The sequence below is a fragment of the Solea solea genome, chromosome 8, assembly GCF_958295425.1.
Source record: "Solea solea chromosome 8, fSolSol10.1, whole genome shotgun sequence".
Lineage (NCBI taxonomy): Eukaryota > Metazoa > Chordata > Actinopteri > Pleuronectiformes > Soleidae > Solea > Solea solea.
In genome coordinates this window covers 8344159-8367530 of record NC_081141.1, presented here as the reverse complement: position 1 = coordinate 8367530, position 23372 = coordinate 8344159, and the positions used below count along the sequence as shown (strand labels likewise).

The 23372-nt window shown below is 40.7% G+C and overlaps 1 protein-coding gene across 2 annotated transcripts in view; it reads left to right on the top strand.

Annotated features, from left to right (window-relative positions):
• LOC131463507 (phosphatidylinositol 3-kinase regulatory subunit alpha-like) overlaps positions 1-23372 on the top strand; it is a 29815-nt gene that overhangs the window by 3003 nt on the left and 3440 nt on the right. The window contains exons 3-14 of one of the 2 annotated variants that reach the window (XM_058635253.1): positions 189-318; positions 12835-12927; positions 13243-13314; positions 13565-13681; positions 13777-13975; positions 15696-15778; positions 19162-19267; positions 20064-20162; positions 21290-21470; positions 21564-21689; positions 22692-22834; positions 23159-23335. In XM_058635253.1, the coding sequence (XP_058491236.1) occupies positions 189-318; positions 12835-12927; positions 13243-13314; positions 13565-13681; positions 13777-13975; positions 15696-15778; positions 19162-19267; positions 20064-20162; positions 21290-21470; positions 21564-21689; positions 22692-22834; positions 23159-23335 (1526 nt within the window). Of the gene's footprint in view, positions 1-188; positions 319-12834; positions 12928-13242; positions 13315-13564; positions 13682-13776; positions 13976-15695; positions 15779-17404; positions 17822-19161; positions 19268-20063; positions 20163-21289; positions 21471-21563; positions 21690-22691; positions 22835-23158; positions 23336-23372 lie in introns of those variants that run through there. The other variant, XM_058635254.1, reaches the window with a different exon arrangement.

Here is a 23372-nt window from a genome sequence, read left to right as displayed (position 1 = left end):
AACTTGGTTGGACCAGGTTAGTCCTAGATTAATTTGGCTGGTCTGAATCAGACTTGGATAAACATGGTTTGATCATGTCAGCCCTGGATTAACTAGGTTGTACTGGATTAATGCTACATAAACATGTGTCTATTTAAAGTTATCAAAAGTTATATTTGGACAACTCTGTGTCTTGAAATTTTCCTCAGGAAAAAGGTGACTTTCCAGGAACATACGTGGAGTTTATTGGCAGAAAGAGAATGTCCCCTCCCACACCAAAACCTCGCCCACCCAGACCGCCATCTGCAGCATCAGGGAGGACTGACTCAGAATCGGAGTGTGAGTTAAGTTCGACAAAATGGCCCTTTCTCTTTTTTTCTTTTCTTGGGGGGAAAAAAAAAGTGATATCATGTTCACACCTGTGCGATTAAACATTAATGATCCTGCATCCAGAAAAACATTTGCTATGCACTTTGTGTGAATTAGGGTTGGGCGATGTCTCCTGAATTGGCATTCGATGATGTTTACAGTAAAACATACAACAAAACAGCAGCCTGGATCATTTCTCAATGTACACCCCAGATCCAAGTAATGATCTTTATGACGAGGATCAAGTACAGTCATGATGAAGTGCAGGGGATCCGAGTGAATGTTGTGGGGAGTTCATAATCTGTGCTGTATGCAGTGTGACCAACCAAGCTGGCAGACCCCGAACCATAGTAAGGAGACCTCTGAAGACCACTAGCTCCTTTAAATATGATGGTGCTTAGTAAAAACTGTTTTTAGCCTGAAACGAGATTTGTGTGAGTCACACACTTCAATTTCCTTCAGCTGCTTCCTCATCATGAGTTTAATGACACACGATTACGCACAGACACACACACTTTTGAGGCCAGTATATAGATTTACCTTCATTTCCTGAAGGTTCACATGACCCTAACCTAATACTTTTTTAAATGGGGGACACAACTTTTGTTTATAGTCAGACCAAGTTTAACTCCTCTTCTGAAATGTGTCCTCAAACATTGCCAGTGACCAGGTGTCACATCTTTGTACTGCATATACAGACTAAACTCTAACCACAAGATGGAAAACACATTTTCAAAAACATCACAACAGCATGTATATGTTTAATGCTTTGAGTTTGCACACACACACACACACACACACACACAGCAATGTTGTGGTTGCTGACTGAACAGATCAGATGCTGCCACCAGCCTTAACAAAAAACACAGGAAGTGTGTTTGTGTTTGTGTACACGTCTCTAGAAGACTGTGAGGACCAATAGTCATGCAAACCTATCTTTGTTAGGACATTTTGGCAGTTCCTCACAACTTTAAAGTTTTTTGAGGGTTAAAGCAGATCTGTGCAGAATTTTTACCCTAATTTAACCGCTTCAGTCATTTAAGAAGCTTAAATGGCTTGTTGTGGGGAGATTGGGGCTGTCTCCACACTCCTCCACACCCCTTACCATCTGTTAGTGGAAAACCTACCCATTCAAGATTAGGGCCACCGACCCGGAGTCCTCAGAATCAGGAGGTCTCCCAAAGTCTCGGGTCTCGCTGGAAACACAAATTGCTTTATTGCACTACACACATACACCATAGCCAGGTACCGACTATAAGATGAAGGCAGTCATAGTATTATTTTAGATGTTCATTATGGCGGAGCTGGTGAAAAAGAAGATCATTTAAAAGCACAGAAGCATCCAAAACAGATGTCGACAGGCATGGACATGGCTCCACTGTTTGTGTTCACCAGATCCGTTGAAAACAAATGCATGTGGGAGGGGGGAACGGTGAGTTTTTACGGAAGGATAAAGCAGTAGACAATGAATGGATGGAGGTTTATAGCGGTGTTGTAAAAATATGTACTTTGAAACTGTATGGGGAGCCCTGTAGAGAAAAGGGCAAAAAAGAGACCACATTTGCAAAGTTCTGCTTTAAGACTTGGTTTTAGGGTTATGCTAGGATTTACTTTGGTTTTGGGTAAGGGTTAGGCATTTAGCAGTGATGGCTAAGGCAAGGGGTTAGGGAATGCATTATGTTTATGAGTGTTTACAAAAAGAATGCATTGCCAATGTGTGTGTGTTGCAGCAGATGATGTTGCCTTTCTGCGGCAGAGCTGCCTCTGCTTCCTGCTGCGTTCACATTAAAAGGTCCTCTTGTGTACAGAGCTGTGAAGCCCCTGAGCCCCTAGTTCCTGGAGTTGTTTTTAACTAAAGCCTGGGCCACACACACACTTGATGCATGAGCAGCACTTAAATGTCACAGAACATCGTGCTTTTCATGTAGGCGTATGTGTAGCTCAGATGTAAATCCTAATTTTACAGCCTTATTCTTCTCTGCTCAATAATAAATAAATAATGTATATTCACCTTGACATTTTAACTTAAAGGCTCTCCACTGTTTCTACAGTTTTATCTCACATCCACTCTACTCTGAAGTTTATTAGACCAGAATCAATAAACAGGACCAGCTGCTGCTGTTTCATGCTAAAAAAAAAAACACTCAAGGGTTGTGTTTAAGGCCATATACACATGGAAAGGAAAGGAAAAAGAAAAATGTCTTTTTCTTTGCCGTTTTGGAAAAGTTTCTTGTAAACATGGCATTGTTTCAGGAAATGCCTCCATCCACATGGAAGCTCCCAAAACTAGAGATGCACCGATCCGACATTTTCATTCCTGATACCTGGCCTTTGCATATCGGCTGATACCCAATACGATCCGATTCCATTTAATTAATAAACTGTATACCTTACCATGTGGAAGATATATATATTAGAGCTGAAACGATTAATCGATTACTGAATTAATCAACAACTATTTTGATAATCGATTAATCGGTTTAAAGCTTTTTTCATGATTAAAAGAAGATTTCTGATTGTTTAAGCTTCTTGAATGTGAATATTTTCTTAATTTCTTAGCTCTGAAAACAAAGAAATCATTAAAAGTTAATCATTTTGGTTTGTGGACATAAGACATTTGAGAACATCATCAACGCCGATCAACATTTTTTTAAGGTTTTCTGATATTTTATGGACCAAACGATGATTAATCGAGAGTTTTCATAATTGATTAATCTGTCGTTAGTTGCAGTTCTAATATATATTGACCCATCCTAGAATTAGGAGCAGTGGGCTGCCACACTGAGTAGCGCCCAGGAAGCTATATATATATATATATATATATATATATATATATATATATATGTATATATATGTGTGTGTGTGTGTGTATATGTATATATATGTGTATATATATATGTGTGTGTGTGTATGTATATATATATATATATATGTATATGTATGTATGTATATGTGTATATATGTATATGTGTGTATATATATATGTATATATATATACATATATATACACACATATATAACCCAAGTTAAACACAAAATGCAGTTTTTAAGTGATGATTTTATTTATTACGGGGGAAAAAACTATCCAAACCTACATGGCCCTAATGTGGAAAAAGTAATTGCCCCCTTTGTAAAATCATCAGGTCACTGTGGTAGTCACATTTTTTGGAAATTTTTTCTTGCCACACCCAGGCCTGATTACTGTCAGACCTATTAAATCAAGAGACAACTTAAATAGAACCTGTCAGACAAAGTGAAGTCGGCTAAAAGATCCCAAAAAAGGAGGACATCATGCCGCGATCTAAAGCAATTCAGGAACAAATGAGAAACAACGTAATTGACATCTATCGGTCTGGAAAAGGTTACAAAGACCTTTCTAAAGCTTTGGGACTCAAGAGAACCTTCTGGCATCCATCTGAATTTCCAATTATTTATGATATCTGGGGGGCACGTCTTTGATAACAGCATGGCTAACCAGTTAACAGTGTATCCAGATAGCTCTGTAAACAGTTTTATAACTTAGCAAATTTCTGGGACTGAGGCTTCAGGGTTGCTGGATATCAATAATACATCATCTGCATAGATAAGAAGCTTGTGTTCCTCCTGACCTGCCTGCACACCCCGTATATTTTAATTAGCCCATAAGGCTATGGCCAGTGGTTCAAGAAAAATGGCAAACATTAGAGGTGACAGAGGAGATCCTTGTCAAATGCCATGATTTAGCCTGGTTTTAGGTGACAAAATCCCATTAGTTAAGTCTGTGGCTGATGGATCGGTGTACATTAATTCCACCCACTTCCTAAGTATTAGTCCAAATCTAAATTTTTCTAGCGTATAAAACAAAAAAGGGAACTCCACTTTATCAAAAGCCTTTTCAGTGTCTGAAGAGACAGTTGGTATGTCATAATTTCTTGTCATCCACATAATGCGTAACAGTTTTCGAAGGTTGTCCCACATAAACCCCACCTGATCCTGATGAATAAGAATCTAGTTGCTAATATTTTGGCTATAATTTTTTTCATCCACATTAATTAAAGATATAGGGTGGTAATTAGCACTCTTCCCTGGAAGATCTCCCTTTTCATGCAGTAGTGTAATAACCGCTGGCCTCATGCTTTCAGGTAGCCTACCACTTTGTAACGCATCTCGATATACGACCAGTAATTTAGGGGCAAGATCTTCTCTGAATTTCTGATAGAAATCTACTAAAGCTGGGATTTCAAAAAAAGGAAAAAAAAACTTTAAAATTTGTTTTTGTCCATCCCACCCTGAGATTTATTCAATTCTTGATAAAAAAAATTCCCAAAAGTGGTATTAATGTCTCTCTTTTTCATGATAAGGTTGTCTTTATCAAAAATCGAATGAATAATATTCTGAGATTGTATTTGTTTTACTCTGTGTGCCAGTACTTTACCAGCTCTCTCTTTTCTGGCATATTTCTAGTACAGAACAGTGCAAATTCAGTTTTCCTGTTCAGTATGTCATTTAATTCACATTTGAGCTCTTTCATTTTACTCCATATATCTGAGTTGTGTTGTTCCATGTGTTGCTTTTCAAGCTTTGTGATATCTTGATCTAGTTTAAGTATCCTTTGACCCTCTACTTTCTTGATAAGTGATCTTCTTTGAATAATACGCCCCCCCATCCCACATTATCCCATGATCTTCTATAGAGCTTTCATTATGCTCCCAGAATTCCTGCATTTTGGATTTAATAAAGTTGCAGTTTTCTTCCCTGTTCAGCATACAGTTGCTTAAATGCCATCTCAAGCTTTTTTCAGCTTTGTCTAGCAGACTAAATTCACTGGTGTATGATCTGATAGTACTATGTTTCCAATTGCAGAATTCCGCACCTGACTGACCAAATTACGGGATAACAGATAACAAGTAATCTATCCTAGAATAACTCGAGTGAGTATGTAAAAAAAAAAAAAAAGTTAAGTCCTTTTCATTTGGATGCAATAATCTCCAAATATCAACAAGACCCAGCTCTTCTGACAGTGCATCAATTGCCATAACACCCATAAGTGTCAGATACACTAAGGGACATGTCCCCAGCACTATTTATGATCAACAATTTTGTCCCCACCACTTATAAAGGCAATTCTTATTTAACATTCATTTTAAACCCATACAGTTATTACTCTGATTCAATTTAAATGTACAGTATATCACAAAAGTGAGTACACCCCTCACATTTGTATACATTTTTAATTATATCTTTTCATGGGACAACATTGAAGAAATGACACTTTGCTACAATGTTAAGTAGTCAGTGTACAGCTTGTATAACAGTGAAAATTTGCTGTCCATTCAAAATAACTCAACACACAGCCAATAATGTGTAAACTGCTGGCAACAAAAGTGAGTACACCCCTAAGTGAAAGTGTCCAAATTGGGTTTAGGTCTGGAGACATGCTCAGCCAGTCCTTCACCTTTATCCTCAGCTTCTTTAGCAAGGCAGTGGTCATCTTGGAGGTATGCTTGGAGTCTCTATCATGCTGGAATACTGCCCTGTGGCCCAGTTTCCGAAGAGAGAGAATCGTGCTCTGCTTGAGTATTTCACACTACATGTTAGCATTCATAGTTCCCTTGATGAACTGTAGCTCCCCAGTGCCAGCAGCACTCATGCAGCCCCAGACCATGACACTCCCACCACCATGCTTGACTGTAGGCAAGAGACACTTGTCTTTGTACTCCTAACCTGGTTGCCGCCACACACACGTGACACCATCTGAACCAAATAAGTTGATCTTGGTCTCATCAGACCACAGGACATGGTTCCAGTAACCCATGTCCTTAGTCTGCTTGTTTTCTGCAAACTGTTTGCAGGCTTTCTTGTGCATCAACTTTAGAAGAGGCTTCTTTCTGGGACAACAGCCATACAGATCAATATGATGCAGTGTGCGGCGTATGGTATGAGGAGTGTGAGAGCGATAACACCAAATTTAACACACCCTGTTCCCCATTTACACCTGAGACCTTGTAACACTAACGAGTCACATGACACCGGGGAGGGAAAATTACTAATTGGGCCCAACTTGGACATTTTCACTTAGGGGTGTACTCACTTTTGTTGCCAGCAGTTTAGACATTAATGGCTGTTTGTCGAGTTATTTTGAATGGACAGCAAATTTTCACTGTTATACAAGCTGTACACAGACTACTTAACATTGTAGCAAAGTGTCATTTCTTCAGTGTTGTCCCATGAGAAGATGTTAGGGGTGTACTCACTTTTGTGATATACTGTAGGTCTTAATATATTTGACATAAGCTAACTGAAAATCACAAAGGACATGTCATGTCCCTCCAACAGGACTTTAACATGACAGAAATAACTGAAAAATGTCACATATTCTCTTCTGTTCATGGCAACAAGGAACAAAGATAATGAAAAAAGGCATATAGGCCTACACATACGTGCACACACACCTGTCGGTTCAGAAAGTAAAATCACTACTCGCGTTAGCAGCCCGAAAATCCACTTTTGTCCAGAAAATAAAATCACTGCTCATGTAAACAGCCCGAAAGCCACATCGGCAGCTTCACGCCAGTGACCATCGTTTTATCCCTTAAACCGCACAATGTCTGTCCACATCCATGTAATGACTGCTCATGTTCAGTTCAAACTTTTCAGCATTCTGTGTTGTTCCATGGCATATTTTCATGTGTTGTCAGTGTCGCACACTTCTCCTTCACTGGCCCCCGCTGTCCCCTTATCTTCATGGCGGGTGAGCAATGCTTTGGCAGACACCGCACACCAGACCTCTTGCCGCCAGTTGTCCAGTGAAAATGTCATTATTACTGGGTATCGCAAGGCATATTTCGTATTATGCTTACAGAGAATTCATCTCACGTCCTCATATTTTTTGCATTTCTCTTGTATCTCCTGAGCATAGTCTTGGAAGAAAAAAATCCTCGCACCGTTCCAGGTAACTGGCTTCTTTATTCTTGCTGCTGTTAACACTGCAGTCTTGGCTTTGTTCCGTAGGAACCGGACATTGATGTGTCTTGGCCTGGTGTTGTCTCCTACGCTACCAGTCAAAAGTTTGGAAACACTGTCTCATTTAATGGTTTTTCTTTGTTTTCATGACTATTTACATTGTAGATTCTCACTGAAGGCATCAACACTATGAATGAACACATGAAATTATGTAATAAACAAAAAAGTGTGAAATAACTCAAAACATGTTATATATTTACCTGCCTAACGCTCTGTCAGTTGAGATTGGCACAGGCACCACCCGCGACCCTCCGGTGGAGGATAAAGTGGTAGATAATGGATGGATGGATGTTTTATATTTGACTCAAAGTAGCCACCCTTTGGTTTGTTGACATCACCGCAAACCCTTGGCCTTCTCTCAATGAGTTTCATGATGTAGTCAGCTGAAATGGTTTTCACTTCACAGCCTTGTCAGGGTTCATTTGTGGAATTTCTTGCCTTCTTAATGGGGTTGGGTCCATCAGTTGTGTTGTGCAGAAGCCAGGTTGGTACACAGATGACAGCCCTATTTGACAACTGTTAGAATTCATATTATGTCAAGAACCAATCAGCTAAATAAAGAGAAACGACAGTTCATCATTACTTTGAGAAATGAAGGTCAGTCAGTCCGGAAAATTGCAAAAACTTTGAATGTGTCTCCAAGTGCAGTCGCAAAAACCATCAAGTGCTAGACAAAACTGGCTCACATGAGGACCGCCCCAGGAAAGGATGACCAGGAGTCACCTCTGCTGCTGAGGATAAGTTCATCCGAGTCACCAGCCTCAGAAATCACAAGTTAACAGCACCTCAGATTAGAGCCCATATGAATGCCACACAGAGTTCTAGTAGCAGACACATCTCTACATCAACTGTTCAGAGGAGACTGTGCAAATTCAATTCAATTCAATTTGTATAGCACCAAATCATAACATACATTATCTCAAGGCACTGTACATAGACAACATCAAGGAGAGCAGAGAATCCCAACAGTTCACACAATGAGCAAACGGGCATCAGTGGAGAGAAAAAACTCCCTCTTAACAGGAAGAAATCTGACAGAACCAGGCTCAGAGATGTGCAGTCATCTGCCTCGACCGGTTGGGGTGAAAGGAAAATGGGGGACAGCGGAGAGGTGGAGGACAGAAAGGGGGGAGAGAAAGGACAAGAGGGAGATGAGGTAGAGACAGAAGAGAGAGGGAGACCAGGAGCAGATACACAACAACTGTATCAAGTTACAAGCTTATACAGTCGATATCGACTTTTTAATTATAGCACAATAATAATGGTGATGATATGTATGATATGAATAGCCTCGAAAACTGGATCTTGATCCTGCAACCTGCAACCTGCAAGAGAGAGAGAGAGAGAGAGAGAGAGAGAGACAGAGAGAGAGAGAGAGAGAGAGAGAGAGAGAGAGAGAGAGAGAAAGAGACAAGGATAAAGACATATAAAAAGTCATGTTCATACCCTGAGTGTGAGAGAGTGAATGTGCGTGCACCACAGGAAAATCCCCCAGCAGTCTAGGTCTATAGCAGCATAACTAAGAGATGGTCCAGGTTTCCCTGAACCAGCTCTAACTATAAGCTTTATCAAAAAGGAAAGTTTTAAGTCTAACTTTAAATACAGAGAGAGGCTCTGCTTCCTGGATCATCATCATGATCATTGGTCATTGGAAGCTGGTTCCACAGGAGAGGAGCCTGGTAACTGAAGGCTCTGCCTCCCATTCTGCTCTTACAGACTCTGGGAACCACAAGTAAACCTGTATTTTGTGACCTAAGTGGTCTGTTAGGGTGATAAGGTAAGACTAGGTCTTTCAGGTATGAAGGGGCCTGACCATTAAGTGGTTAAGGAGGAGGATTTTAAAGGCCACATAGAACAGAAGCTCCAATTAACGCTGCGTTTGTGTGTGTGTGTATCTGCGTCATTACCTCGTTTATGAAACCCTAAAGTTTCAGAACAAACAGTTCAGCCACTGCTGAGAAAATAGTGTTGTATTGTTTTCCTGGGCTCTGCGAAGCGGATCGGCACTTCCGTAATTTGATGTCGTCACCAGAAATCCTCACCACTCCTCTCACCACCGTAGTGCCTCCTGGTGCGGCACTAGTCCGGGCACATCCGGTTGCGTACATTCAACCGCAGTAGAAGAAGAACTACTCTCGTTGTAGCTGCTGAGATGCAGAGCATCCACCGTGCCAGAGGGGGAGCTGTGTATCTGAGAGCTGGCCTACCAATTACGTCACTTCCAGGTACCTGGCCAATCACAGGACAGTGGGAAAGCTCTTGTTGGCTGGCCAATCACAACACAGTCCACGTTCTGGGGGTGTGATTTTGGTCTGAAACAGCGCGGCTGACGAGAGCGTCAGTGAGGAGATATTTTGATCGGCTTGTTTGCAGCGATTAGGAGGTTTTTAACCATGAAAACAAGTTAATATATGCAAGTAGACCTCCATAACTAACATATGTGTGATACAAGCATTCGATGTCACCTTTAAATTGAATTCTAAACTGTATGGGGAGCCAGTGTAGAGAAGCTAACACTGGAGTTATATGGTCTCTCTTTCTAGTTCCTGTCAGAACTCGTGCTGCAACATTTTGAATTAACTGAAGGGTTCTAACAGACTTGTTGGAACATCCTGATAATAAGGAGTTACAGTAATCTAATCTAGATGTAACAAAAGCATTAACTAGTTTTTCAGCATCCTGTAATGACAGAATGTTTCTAATTTTCATAATGTTCCGCAGGTGGAAGAAGGCTGTTCTGGAAATTAGTTTTATGTGTGAATCAAATGACATTTCCTGGTCAAAAGTAACTCCAAGGTTCCTCACAGTGGAACTGGAAGCCATGGTGATGTCATCTAAAGTGACAATGTGATCAGAAAGCCTTTCTCTGAGGTGTTTAGGGCAGAGTATCAGTTTTTTACCTCAGTTTTTTCTGAGTTTAAAAGTAGAAAGTTACAGGTCATCCAGGACTTACTGTCTCTGAGACATTCCTGGAGTTGAACAACCTGATTTATTTCATCCGGCCTCATTGATAAATATAGTTGTGTGTCATCTGCATAATAATGAAAGTGTATGTTGTGCTTTCTAATAATCTTCCCTAGAGGAAGCATATAAAAGGTAAAAAAGTATAGGCCCAAGCACTGAGCCTTATGGAACTCCACAATTAACTTTTGTTTGTACTGAGGCTTTATCATTAACATGAACAAACTGGAATCTATCAGATAAGTATGATTTAAACCAGCAGAGGGCAGCACCTGTGATACCAAGAGTCTGCTCCAATCTCTGCAGTAGAATATTATGATCAATGGTGTCAAATGCAGCACTAAGATCTAACAGGACAAGTAAAGAGACTAGACCATTATCTGAGGCCAAGAGAAGATCATTACTAACTTTAACTAGTGCTATGGTTTAATCTAAAACCTGACTGAAAATCTTCAAACAGGCCATTAATGCGCAAATATTCACATAATTGATTAGCAACTGCCTTTTCTAAGATTTCAGAAACAAAGGGAAGATTAGATATAGGTCGGTAATTAGCTAAAATATCTGGGACAAAGGGTCACTTTTTTGAGAAGGGGTTTAATAACTGTTATTTTAATCGTATGGGGCACATATCCAGTTAATAAGGATAGATTAATTTGAGTTAATATAGAGCTGTTAATTAAAGGAAAAACATCTTTAAACATTTGAAAACGCCTGTTTAAGAGTGCGAGTATTGGAGTTAAACCATGGTGCTCGTGTCATCTGATTCACCACTTCCTTTTTCAGAGGGGCAACGCAATCTAATGTAGTACGCAGTGAGGCCGCTGTACTATCAACAAGGTTATCTATGAGGGCGGGAGTAAAATCACAACAGGTACCTTCAGATGTTCTGATATATGGCACCGAGTTAAATAAAGGTTGCACTGTCTCTTTGAATGTATTAATATTATTATCAGACAGGCACCTGTAGCTGAGTGTAGCTGTATTTTTTATTTATTTATGTTATTGTAGTTCATTATAGTACAATTAAATGTGAGTAAATAATGATCAGTAAGGAGAGGGTTTTGAGGAACTATGTTTAAGTTATCAATATCAATGCTTTAAGTTAAAACAAGATCAAGGGTGTGACTAAGAGTTGGTTTATTAACGTGTTGAATAAAACCAATTGATTCCAACAGTGTAGACTATCACGGTCAACATCTACATGGATGTTGAAATCCCCTGCAATTATGATTTTATCTGTCTTAAGCATTAACTCAGATCAGAACTCAGAGAACTCTGATAGGAACTCTAAATAAGGTGCAGGTGGACGATAAACTGTGACTATCATAATTGGTAGTAATAAAAATGGCTGCTACACCTCCTCCTCGGCCTGAGCTTCTAGGAATATGGGTATTTGCATGAGTGGGTGGAGTTGACTCATTTAGACTAACGTAATCTTCTTCATGTAACCAAGTTTCAGTTACACATAATAAATCAATACAATTGTCGGGTTAAGATCATTTATTAAAACAGATTTTGAGGAGAGTGACCTTATATTTAATAGTCCACATTTAAAAGTGGTATTATTTGACTCTATTTTATTGTTGGTATTAGTCTTTATTAAGTTAGAATGTCTAACTCCTCTTCTGTTTGTTATTGATTTATTTACTTTAGTTTTTACTTTAGTAGGTTGAGGGATAGACACAGTCTCTATGGGGTTTTAAATTCAGGCCTTTATGGTCAAATAGCTGCTAAAAAAACACTACTAAGGAAAAGCAACAAGCAGAAGTGATTTGTTTGGGCCAAGAAACACAAGGAATGGACATTAGACCAGTGGAAATCTGTGCTTTTGTCTGATGAGTCCAAATTTTAGATCTTTGGTTCCACCCGCCATGTCTTTGTGCAATGCAGAAAAGGTGAACGGTTGGTCTACATACATGGTTCCGACTGTGAAGCATGGAGGAGGAGATGTGATGGTGTAGGACTGCTTTGCTGGTGACACTGTTGGGGATTTATTCAAAATTGAAGGCACACTGAACCAGCATGGCTACCACAGCATCCTGCAGCATCATGCCATCCCATCCGGTTTGCATTTAGTTGGACCTTCATTTATTTTTCAACAGGGCAATGACCCCAAACACACCTCCAGGCTGTGTAAGGGCTATTTGACCAAGAAGGAGAGTGATGGAGTGCTGTGCCAGATGATCTGGCCGCTACTGTCACCTGACCTAAACCCAATTGAGATGGTTTGGTGTGTCTCTGCCTCTGCCCGCAGTAAATACATCTTACTTGTGTGGCAGCATTGTGCTTTTCCTTCTCAGAAAGTATTTACTACTAAGTTTTACTACTGAGTTTTTCCACTCGCTCCATGTTGTTGCTCCGTGTTTACAGACTCTAGTTGACCAACGTACTATGCATGCATCTGACACATAACACAGCGTGTGGACGGGCCCTTAGTCAGGAATGAAAGCAACTCAGACCTTTACCTAACTCTAATGATTAAGTCTGTTTTGCTGATCAGGTTGTTTGTTTTTTCTTCAGGCTTCATGTTGCCAGATCTCCCAGATCAGTTTGGACCACCAGACACAGCCCCTCCCCTCCTTAGCAGACTGATGGAGGCCATAGAGACAAAAGGTACAAAGGTCATGTGTTACAGTGAATAAAAACACATACACATACACAACCTGCAAGAAATTTGTTTTTTGAGCGGAAAAAAGGAAACCCATGACCCGACCCGACCCGCCTCATTTGCAGATTTTTTCGGACTCAACCTGGCCCGAACCCACGGGTCCGGTCGGGTTTGTCGGGCCGGCCCGACCCGTTGAGAACTCTAATCTGGCTCAATCTGTTGGGTGTTCATGCACTGCTTCGTAGTCTTATGTTTTATCCTCTCTGTTATGCTGCACTTTGTATAAGCATGAATTTCATCAAAGCTCTGTGATACTACAGGTCTCGACAGTCCCAGTCTTTATCGAAGCGTGAGTGGAGGAGGTCTCGATGCCCGGCAGCTGGCAGATACTGGTAAGAAGCAGCAATGACTAATGAGTTTTAATTTTGATGTTTTCTGCCAAAAAAACATCAAAAATACTTACCAAAAAAATGTGGTTCTTGCCACAGAGCTCTTGATGCCAGGAATGGAATAAGTAATGAAAAGTAAAGAATGACTAAGAATAATTATATACTGAATTTAGCTCAATCTTCCACGTGATTCTCCTCTCTGTTCCTTAATTTCTCTGTTAATTTTAAACTGGGGTGTGCTTGTTTTTTTTAGACCCAGAGCAGCTGGAGGTGCCATCACTCTGTGAAGGGGTGGTTCGGTTCCTGCTGGACCTCCCTGGCCCCGTCCTCCCATCTTCACTACAGGCCGACATGATCCATGCAGTGCAAGGTCAGCAGAAGTCATGTCATGTCCTAACAATTCTGTTTTTTTCATGGTTGGGTCACTATTTGTTCATACTTCTGTTCCACTGTTTCTGTCTGTAGAGGTCCGAGACCCGGAGAACTGCGCCCAGATGCTTCGAGGCGTGGCAAGCTCACCGGCCTGTCCCACCCAGTATGGCTTGACCCTGCTCAGCGTCGTGCGGCACCTGGCCCGGGTCTGTTTTCACGGTTCCAGAAACCAGCTGAGCCCTCGGAACCTGGCAGAGAGCTTCAGCCCTCTGCTGTTCAGACAGACGGCAGGGTCAGTAAGACGCACAAAACATACAGAGCTTACTGCATTAGTTGTTTTATTCTATTTGAGCTCCAGTAGCTGTCATCACGCAAATAAGTTTAAACCCCTTTGGCAGGCAACAATGCTGTTCACCTGTATAGTTTGTACTGTATACTAGACAACATATAAGTCAGGCAATATGTCAGAAAACTTGTCTCTTTTGGCGTATTTCCACCGGCTCTATTCGCCTCGCCTCGCCTCGGCACGGCACAATTAGGTTGCTTCTCCACTACAGACTCCTGTAGTTGATGGAGATTAACCCACGTTTTTAGGATTGTTAAGTAGTGTTAAGTGATCTACAGTTCGGCGCCGTTCGGCTTGATTTCTGTCTACACGTTTCCGGAGCACAGCCTCCCACTCCACAGACAACAGCAGCAGCGGTCTGTGATGCCGCTCCCTATCGCCAATGCTGTCCCTAAATACACGCCTTAGACTCCTCTGTTAAATATAGAGTTTTCCCTGGTAGTTGTTGGAGATTAAAGCGGCCATAGCATGGTCCTATCTCACTTACAGTGGGGCATAAAAGTATTGTGCAAGGTCTCCCACTTAAAATGATGACATAGGTCTGTAATTTTCATCATAGGTACACTTCAACTGTGAGAGACAGAATGTGAAAAATACTGGAAATCACATTGTAGGATTTTTAAAGAATTTATTTGTAAATTATGGTGGAAAATAAGTATTTGGTCACCTACAAACACGCAAGATCGGTGGCTCTCACAGACCTGTGAGAGCCACAGGTCTGTTGTAGCAGCTACAACGAGAGTAGTTCTTCTTCTTCTACGGTTGAAACTACTTCACCAGATGTGCCCAGACTCTAGTGCCCGGACTAGGAGGCACTGCTGTTTAGAGGAGTGGTGAAATTCGCCAGTGACGTAACTAGTCAACGGAAGTGCCGTTCCGCTTCGTAGAGCTCAGGAAAACAATAAAACCCTGCGCTCTCAGCAGTGGCTGAACTGATTCTTAAGGACTTTTAGGGCTTCATAAACGAGGTAATGATGCAGATACACACAAAAATGCAGCGTCAATTGGCACTTTTGGGCTATGGAATCTTTAACCTATGTTTTTAGGATTGTTAAGTAGTTTTAAGTGATCTACAGTTCGGCGCTGTTCGGCTTGATTTGTGTGTGGGACGTCTCTTCCTGTGACGGCACTCTGGCCAGTCAGCGGCCGGCAGTCTGACCAATCATCGCATAGTACCTACTCAGCACGCTTTTGGAACCTCGCCGGAGCAGGTACTAAAAATAGTACCTGGTACCAGGTACAATGCTAGTGGAAACGCTACTTAAACCACTTGGCGAGGCGGGGCGGGGCGAGGGAGGTGAGGTGAGTAGAGCCGGTGGAAATGCGCCATTTGGCGGCTGTTTTCGTCGTAAAAGTGAAGATGGTGGCTAATGTTATGCTACATCATGCTAACATGACACTTACCCTTCCAGTGATGACACTATCTTTTGCAGGTAGACTCCAGAGTTGAATGTTTTCTGAGAGATAGCCACAGATACTCATGCTTGTGCCTCTGCCTATCTGGTGGGAGGAGCTAAGGACAGAGAGCCTCCATCTCAAAGCATTTCTATTTTACCACTTGGAGATGAGACTCAACAGCGAAATGTTTCCTGATGACTTAAAGTAACGTCCACCTGAGAGGACACTTTTATCTTGAATCCAACTATGAGTCTGTTTGTCTCTTTAGGCCAGAGTCTGGTTTTGATCCTCTGGTTCAGGTCCTGGAGGTTCTGATAACCAGCGAGCTCAACATGAACCAGGCTGCACCAGGTAACATAAACACACAGACATTAACATACAACTGTATTAACAGGTTAAACGTGATACTGTTGATAGGAAACCCTAAAATGCTTGAATTAATCAGCTCTGTTGTCATTGTGAGCAAATAGAAAGTGTGTGTTTATCAGTGATCTTAGCTGTAATGATTTTGATGTCACTTGAATGGATATTTTCTATTTCTATTTCTATTCCTCTATAGCAGCATCACCCTGGTTTTGTGTCTCATTGTTACATGTAGATGATGGTCATGTCCTTCCACACAATGAGACCATAGAGGTGAAGTTAAATAAAGAGATGGCAAGAAAATAGGAAAAATTGTGTGGTCAGCTAATTTTCAATATCCTTATTTAAAATAAAACTCGAAAAATGTATCATACACACACACACAGCACAGCTTTTAGAAATAATTGTAGATGATAATCTTTGTTTATTTAGACTAGATTATAGTTTATTTTTTTCCTGCTAGCTGAGTGAACAGGATGGTTTGCACTGTAGTCGCCATGGTTCTCAACTTTATTTATCAGTGTGTATGCTTGTTTTTTTATTACTAGTATTCCCCTGTGACATAAGTGAGCTGATGTGTGGCCAGAACAGCTACTCAAGGACAAATCATTTTGAAATCTTATTTGGGTTTGAGTGGGCTTGCATTTGCTTTTCTCACACTTTTGAAGCAGCGTGAGTGTAGTTAATGATTCTCTGTTACCCATGAAGCCTTACCGGCTGGTCCGCTCTCTCCAAGTTAACATTACTCTCCTCAGTTAGATGTGTCCTTGGCAACTAAATGTATTTAACATTTTGTCATCATTTTGTCTGTAAAACGAGAAGATGTTCTGTTAACTGTGACAAAGAAAATATAATCCTTATTTTTGTGTCGTAAAGTTTCAACAGAAAACCTTTTGGTGGCGACCTTTGACCTCTGTAGACTCTGCTGATGTTGACTGCTGTGACATAAAACAGCTTCATCTGACTCTTCACCTGTCTGAGGCTCAGTGTTTTAGTGTTTTTCAGTTTATGGTGGAATTTCACAAAGCAGCAATGCCTTTCTTTCTTTTTGAAAACATTGGGGTCACCATCATCCTGTTTAAATACACTTTTATAGGAAGTGTCGCTGAACTAATACGAGTGGGTGTGAGCTCCACATATAACTGAACACAGAAAGCACAGTTGATAGAAATTGATAAAGATTGATGAGGATTTCCAATTTATTCTCAATTCATCAAAAAAGATTGACAGATATTCAATAATTAAGTAACGTTGTCACAGCCTGATTTCTTTCAATCAGTCAGCAGTACATTACAGGGCCAGTAATCTTACTGCTTAGTCAGTTTGAGTGTCAGTTTGAGTGTATTGATTAGTCAGTCGGTCAGACTGAGTGGCGATTAAAACAATGACATCATCCATCCACAGAGCAAGAAATGCAGCAGAGAAGGGAATAGGAGAGGAGGGGAGGGGATGTTACCTCAGTGATATCACTGCCATTATTGGATTGGTTGGGGGCAGCAGTGATGTCATACATCACCAAGCTGCTCTCCTGAGCTTTGAACTGAGGCTAAGAGAGAATGATAGAGGGACTGAGGCTGACAGAGAAAGTTGCTATTATTTTAAATGCCAGAAGAAGACTGCTGGTGTTGGATAAACACAAACAGTGGTGTTTTTTTCTGTAGCTGAGGTGTTTAGAAAGGGGAGAAGAAGAAATCCTGCAAGTCTCAGTGTGGTAGAGAGTCTCTTAGAAATTAAGAGAATAATCACAAAGAGAGAAAAGGTCTCTGAGGAAAATGTAACCTAACCTCTTTCCTATGAGATGACGTCAGTGATGTTGCGGCCGGATCGGAGCAGTCAGTTCAGCTGAAGGCAGGAGATGATGAGATCCAAACAGAAACAGTCCTTGTTTTGCTCTGCTGCTGAAACGCCGTGGAGGCGGGTGAGGGTTTAGAGAGGCTGACATGGAGCGTGATGTGGGAAGCAGGGCTGAGGCTGAGCTGGTGAGAGAAGGACAGGAGAAAATACTCTGCTACATTGACATGCAGAGTCCAGGTAGGAGCCTAGACCTGAAGCCAGAGCTGTCAGAGGGGACAACACCTGTAGTGGTGTGACTCACACATGATAAGATGGCCGTCGCTGTCCCACTTTTTAAAATGGAGTTTTTACTGTGACTGTTTTGCTTTGAGTGTGTCTTCATTTGTTTTTGTAAAGTTACACACAGTGTAGAGTGTAGTCCTGCAAATGTTTCTGGCAGCTGATGATAATTTTATTGATGAAAATGAAGACATCCTCAAATGTTTGCTTTTGTCAACAAACCAAAATCATCTACTTTATTGTCATAGACTGCTACACATTTATGAAGCTAAAATCACAGATCTTGTTCTTATGTTTTAAATAATTCTCTCAAACATTTAATGGATTATCAAAATAGTTGGATATCGATTCAGTTAGTGATTAATAGTGATTATCTTTTAAAAGTCAGATTCTATTGCTACTGCTAGTTATTTTCAGCTGTGTTATGTATTGTATTGTATTTAATTCTAACTTTGATTTCATCTGTTAGCTTTTTGCCGGATGGATATCTGAATACATCTGTTCAACAGATGGTCATGGCGGATGATATGAAAAATTTGTGTCATGATTATTCTGAAGAAAATTATTTGATATAATATATTTAATTATAATTTGCATTTGCTAATTATAATTTTAAAAACATGATAGACCACAAAAAAAATGGAACATTATGTATGCATGTATATGTATGCAAAGAGAGAGTCAAGATGGACACCTCAGAGGCAAGTCATAATGGCTCTGAGGCACAGAGAAAGATACATAGTTTTATAGTCATTTCTCACCTCATGAACTTATCTGTGTAGCACACAAAAGGCTCCTGTGAAAGGAGAAATATGGCCTTGGGTCTCAGGAACAGAAAGATTAGTAAATTAGTTCAGTGTGGGCATTACCCAGTTTGGTGTGAATGTTTAGACAGTAAGTGTTTGAACTAAACTATGCACATATTAGGTTAAAGGTGAAGAATTCTAAAAGCATATAAGGAATACCGCTACTTACAAGTACAGGGGGTGAAGAACCTTCTTTGGAAGTCAAACTGAAGGTCGCCTACAGCTAGCATTCAGCTTGTTATATGTCGTGTCCCTTGCTGTGTTAAATGGAAGGTTGCAAATGTACAGCAACATCCTGAACTCTGAGCCACACAAAATTTAGAGTTACAGTTCCAGTGTTCAAATGAATGTCGTAAACAACCCAATTTGATTATGTCAAGAGAATAGCAGGTCTTCTTTATGTGTCTTTGTCTTTCTGTGTCTTCACACTGTGTCTTTGTAGTGTTGTATTCCGTTTTAATTACTACTTTCATCTCTGATTCTGTCTTTCAGCTTTACCTCCAAAACCAGTCAAGTCATCGACTTCATCAGCTTCCAGTAGCTTTAACAACAGTATTGCTCTGCAGGATGCCGAGTGGTACTGGGGAGACATTTCCAGGTAACATGGCGTGTTTCCACCGGCTCTACTCGCCTCACCATGGCACAGTTAGGTTGCGTTTCCACTAGCATAGTACCTGGTATCAGGTACTTTTTTTTAGCACCTGCTCTGCTCTACGTTGAGTCTGTACTTTTTTGTAGTGGAAATGCAACCTGTGCGTTGCCGTGCCCTGCCCTGCTGCGCCATGGGCGCACGCCACACATTGTGGAAAAGGGCCATACAGATCAGTAGAGCCAAGTTAAGGGCTGAAGCTTAACAATTAAACAAGGTTAATTAAATATTTAAAATATGTAAATAAAAGAAGAAAGTGTAGATTTTCCATGCAGCTTACTATGTATTGATTCCTATAACAACTTCCTCGATCTTTGATGTTTAAGATACTCCGCCCCTAAGATATTTTTTTGGTCTGGTATTTGTCTCCATCATGTGGGAAGAGATTGTGATGTCATTCATAACAACCTCCCGAGTGCCGTACTCTCTAAATATACAAATCTGACATTGTGTGTGAAGAAGAGGTGAAACTAACAATAAACTCATTAGACAACTGAGTGAGAAATAGAGTCAATTTCCCATAAACGTCCATTCAAACTTCTTTTTGCAACCACCAGGGTTGCCACCTGGTGGCTCCTCAATATATTTTCACTTCCTATTTGGTTTCAGGATCCATCTGGAATGTCCACTTTTTTCATGTACAGTCTATGGTCTCCACACGTTGAACATTTTCTATTTTGTTATGTGCTTTTGTTGACTTGATTTCAAAAATCAAGATGTATGCTTTTGCATTTGTGTTTAACAGGGAGGAGGTAAACGAGAAACTGAGAGACACAGCTGACGGTACATTTCTGGTGCGAGACGCCTCCACTAAGATGCATGGAGACTACACTCTAACGCTGAGGTAACAACCTCTGCAACACTGGGTCCTTGAATTTTTCTGAATTTGTTGTTCACATTAGACAAGTCCAGCTGATTGTCAAGTCATACGTGTTCACAGAACATCTCCAGGTCATGAATGTAGAAGAAACAACACTTCCTGAGCTTCTCCTGCTGTGTTATCTCATATCAGCACTAGGGATGTCCGATATTGGCTTTTCACCGATATTCGATATGCTGATATTGTCTAACACTATCAACCGATACCGATATATACAGGCTTATTTCCCACAAAACTAATTTTAGGTCACATCACGAATCTCATGTTTGTGTGTGTGGGTGTGGGTGTGGGTGTGTGTGTGTGTGTACATATATAGAAAATAAAATATATAATATAATAATATATATGTGTGTGTGTGTGTGTGTATATATCTATATGTAGATATGTGTGTGTGTATATATATATATATACACACACACACACACACACACAGTACTGTGCAAAAGTTTCAGGCACCACCACCTCTGTTGTTTTTTCTGTCAAATTCTGTGATCATTGGAATGAAGTGATACGACTTAAAGCTGGTCTTATATATTAACGAGCTGTCAGTGACTTTAACTCATGCAACATGTGTATGTAATGCTCAAGCATGTCTTGAATAAACCTGGCGTAATAGACGTTTTTTACAGCAGATATTTCTTTAAATTAAATAGTAGGACAAACACAGGATTTACCAGTAACGTTAATTAAGGTTCCACTCCAGTATTAACAGAGCTGTGTTATTGTTCAAGTGTAAGGGTAGATCACGCTAAATACTTGACACCTGTAAAAAAGAGAGGATGTTTCTCTTTTTTTTGTATATATATATATATATGTATATATATATACATATATATATATATATATATGTGTATATATGTATATGTATATATATATATATATATATATATATATATATATACATATATGTGCTAAAAAGTGACTTTCAAAATTCACACCGCTTTTTCGAACATTGTTTGAAACAAAATGTTGCAGTTATTTTCAGAAGGAGCCGCTTTACAAACCTCACCCCACACTTTGAGCAGCTCTGCTTTAAAGAACTATCTACAGACACAGGTAGTTGGCCTGATTTGTCCTCTTCCACTTCACAGGAAAGGAGGCAACAACAAGCTGATAAAGATTTTTCATCGGGAGGGGAAGTACGGTTTTTCTGACCCTTTGACCTTCAGCTCAGTGGTGGAGCTGATCAACCATTACCGCCATGAATCTCTGGCCCAGTATAACCCCAAACTGGACGTCAAACTGCTTTACCCAGTCTCCAAACACCAACAGGTCTGCTCATGTTTTCCCAGTGCACAATGCAGTAGTGGGTTCTTATATTCGTTGTTGAGTCATTTGATTGGAAGCATCGTTGTCATTCTTCAGGACCAGGTGGTGAAGGAGGACAGCATCGAAGCTGTGGGTAAGAAGCTCCATGAGTATCATCTGCAGTACCAGGAGAAGAACAGAGAGTACGATAGGCTGTATGAAGAGTACACCAGAACATCACAGGTACACATCAGCACTACTATACACCAGGGTGGGCAATTGCAACCTAAAATTCCACTATATATTTTTTTCAAATTCCATTGTAACAATTGTTCACTAAATTAGCTATAAATGATGCATTCTGGGACTTTCTCTCTTTCTGCTGCCAGGCAGTCATGCACAGAGCAACCTCATCATAGAAGCAGAACATAGTTGAGATCTCCAATCAGTATTTGGTCTGCTTTTGCTTCTTTGACGTTGACCAAGTTTCTTATTTTATATCAGTATGTGTGTTGTAGCAGTAACTTACAATGCACATGTTGGTGATGAAAGACAGTAAGCAGTGACCATGGTTACATTTGTCCAACGGGAACTGTGTTTATATTAACTGCAACAGGCTCTGGGTTGGGTCAGATACAGAAACATGGGTTTAGAAGCTTGGGTTTAGGGTTTAATTTTTCTGAATCGATCGCTGCAAGAATTAACGATCGATTTTCAATTCATCATTAATTTGCACAGGTACCTGTGCAGGAGTTGTGTAATAGCAGAGACCTGGGACAGGGAGGCTGCGACTCTAGTGTTTGCTCTCCCCCCGTCTGTGTCAGACAACGCATGCTCCTTGTCTCCCTCAGCCTCTGGAATAGTCGCCTTACCGATCTCCACTGACTACGCAACAGAACCTGCATTAGTTTTATCGATAGAAAATTAACGCCATCGATGAAATTCTTAATGATCAATTAATCGAACGTTGATTAATTATGCCCATCCCTACTTGGGTTGTTCTCTCTTGGACCCTAGCTGCGTGGTCTTGATTGATTTTCTCTCCCGTGCATGTGCGTACAAACACATGGTATGACACAAAGTTAAGTTTTCTGTCTATAACACAAGGTGGAGCCTCCACCACTTAGTCGTCACAGGTCACACGTTGGGAAATGTAGTATCAGCAGTTTTCTCGAGTCTCCCAGAATATGTTTTAATCTATTTGTCCTGTTTGTTTTCCTCTCGCCCTTCTTCTTCATCCCTCAGGAGATCCAGATGAAGCGGACAGCCATTGAGGCATTCAACGAGACCATAAAGATCTTTGAGGAGCAGTGTCAGACTCAGGAGCGCTTCAGCAAAGAGTACATTGAGAAGTTTCGTCGAGAGGGCAATGACAAGGAGATTCAGAGGTTGGCTGTTACCGTAGTAACTGACAGAGACTTTTTTGCAAAGGAGGTCTTGTTGCTGTGGCAACAGTGCCTACAGGAATAAAACCACCTGCTGGTAAATCTAGTCCAGGGCTGGAAGTAGTTGTCGTTGGAGTCTGTGAAACTCTGTCAAACTCCTTCTGCCTCTCTTCCTTCCTTCAGTCACTGATGTTGATGTTGTTCTTTACAGACAGAATGCATTGACTCACTTTATACATTTTTGTCAGTGCTTGAAATATTCATGTGAGGTTTGTCATTTCTAAGTAAACATAATCGGTTTCACTCATGTCTCCTTCGTCATTACAGAATAATGGAGAACTACGACAAGCTAAAGTCTCGAATCAGTGAGATTGTGGACAGTAAACATCACCTTGAGGTGGATCTGAAAAAACAGGCCGCTGACTACCGAGAGATAGACAAGAAGATGAACAGCATCAAACCAGACCTTATCCAGCTGCGCAAGACCAGGGACCAATACCTCATGTAAGTCACATACTTGCCCTGTAACATATGTAACATA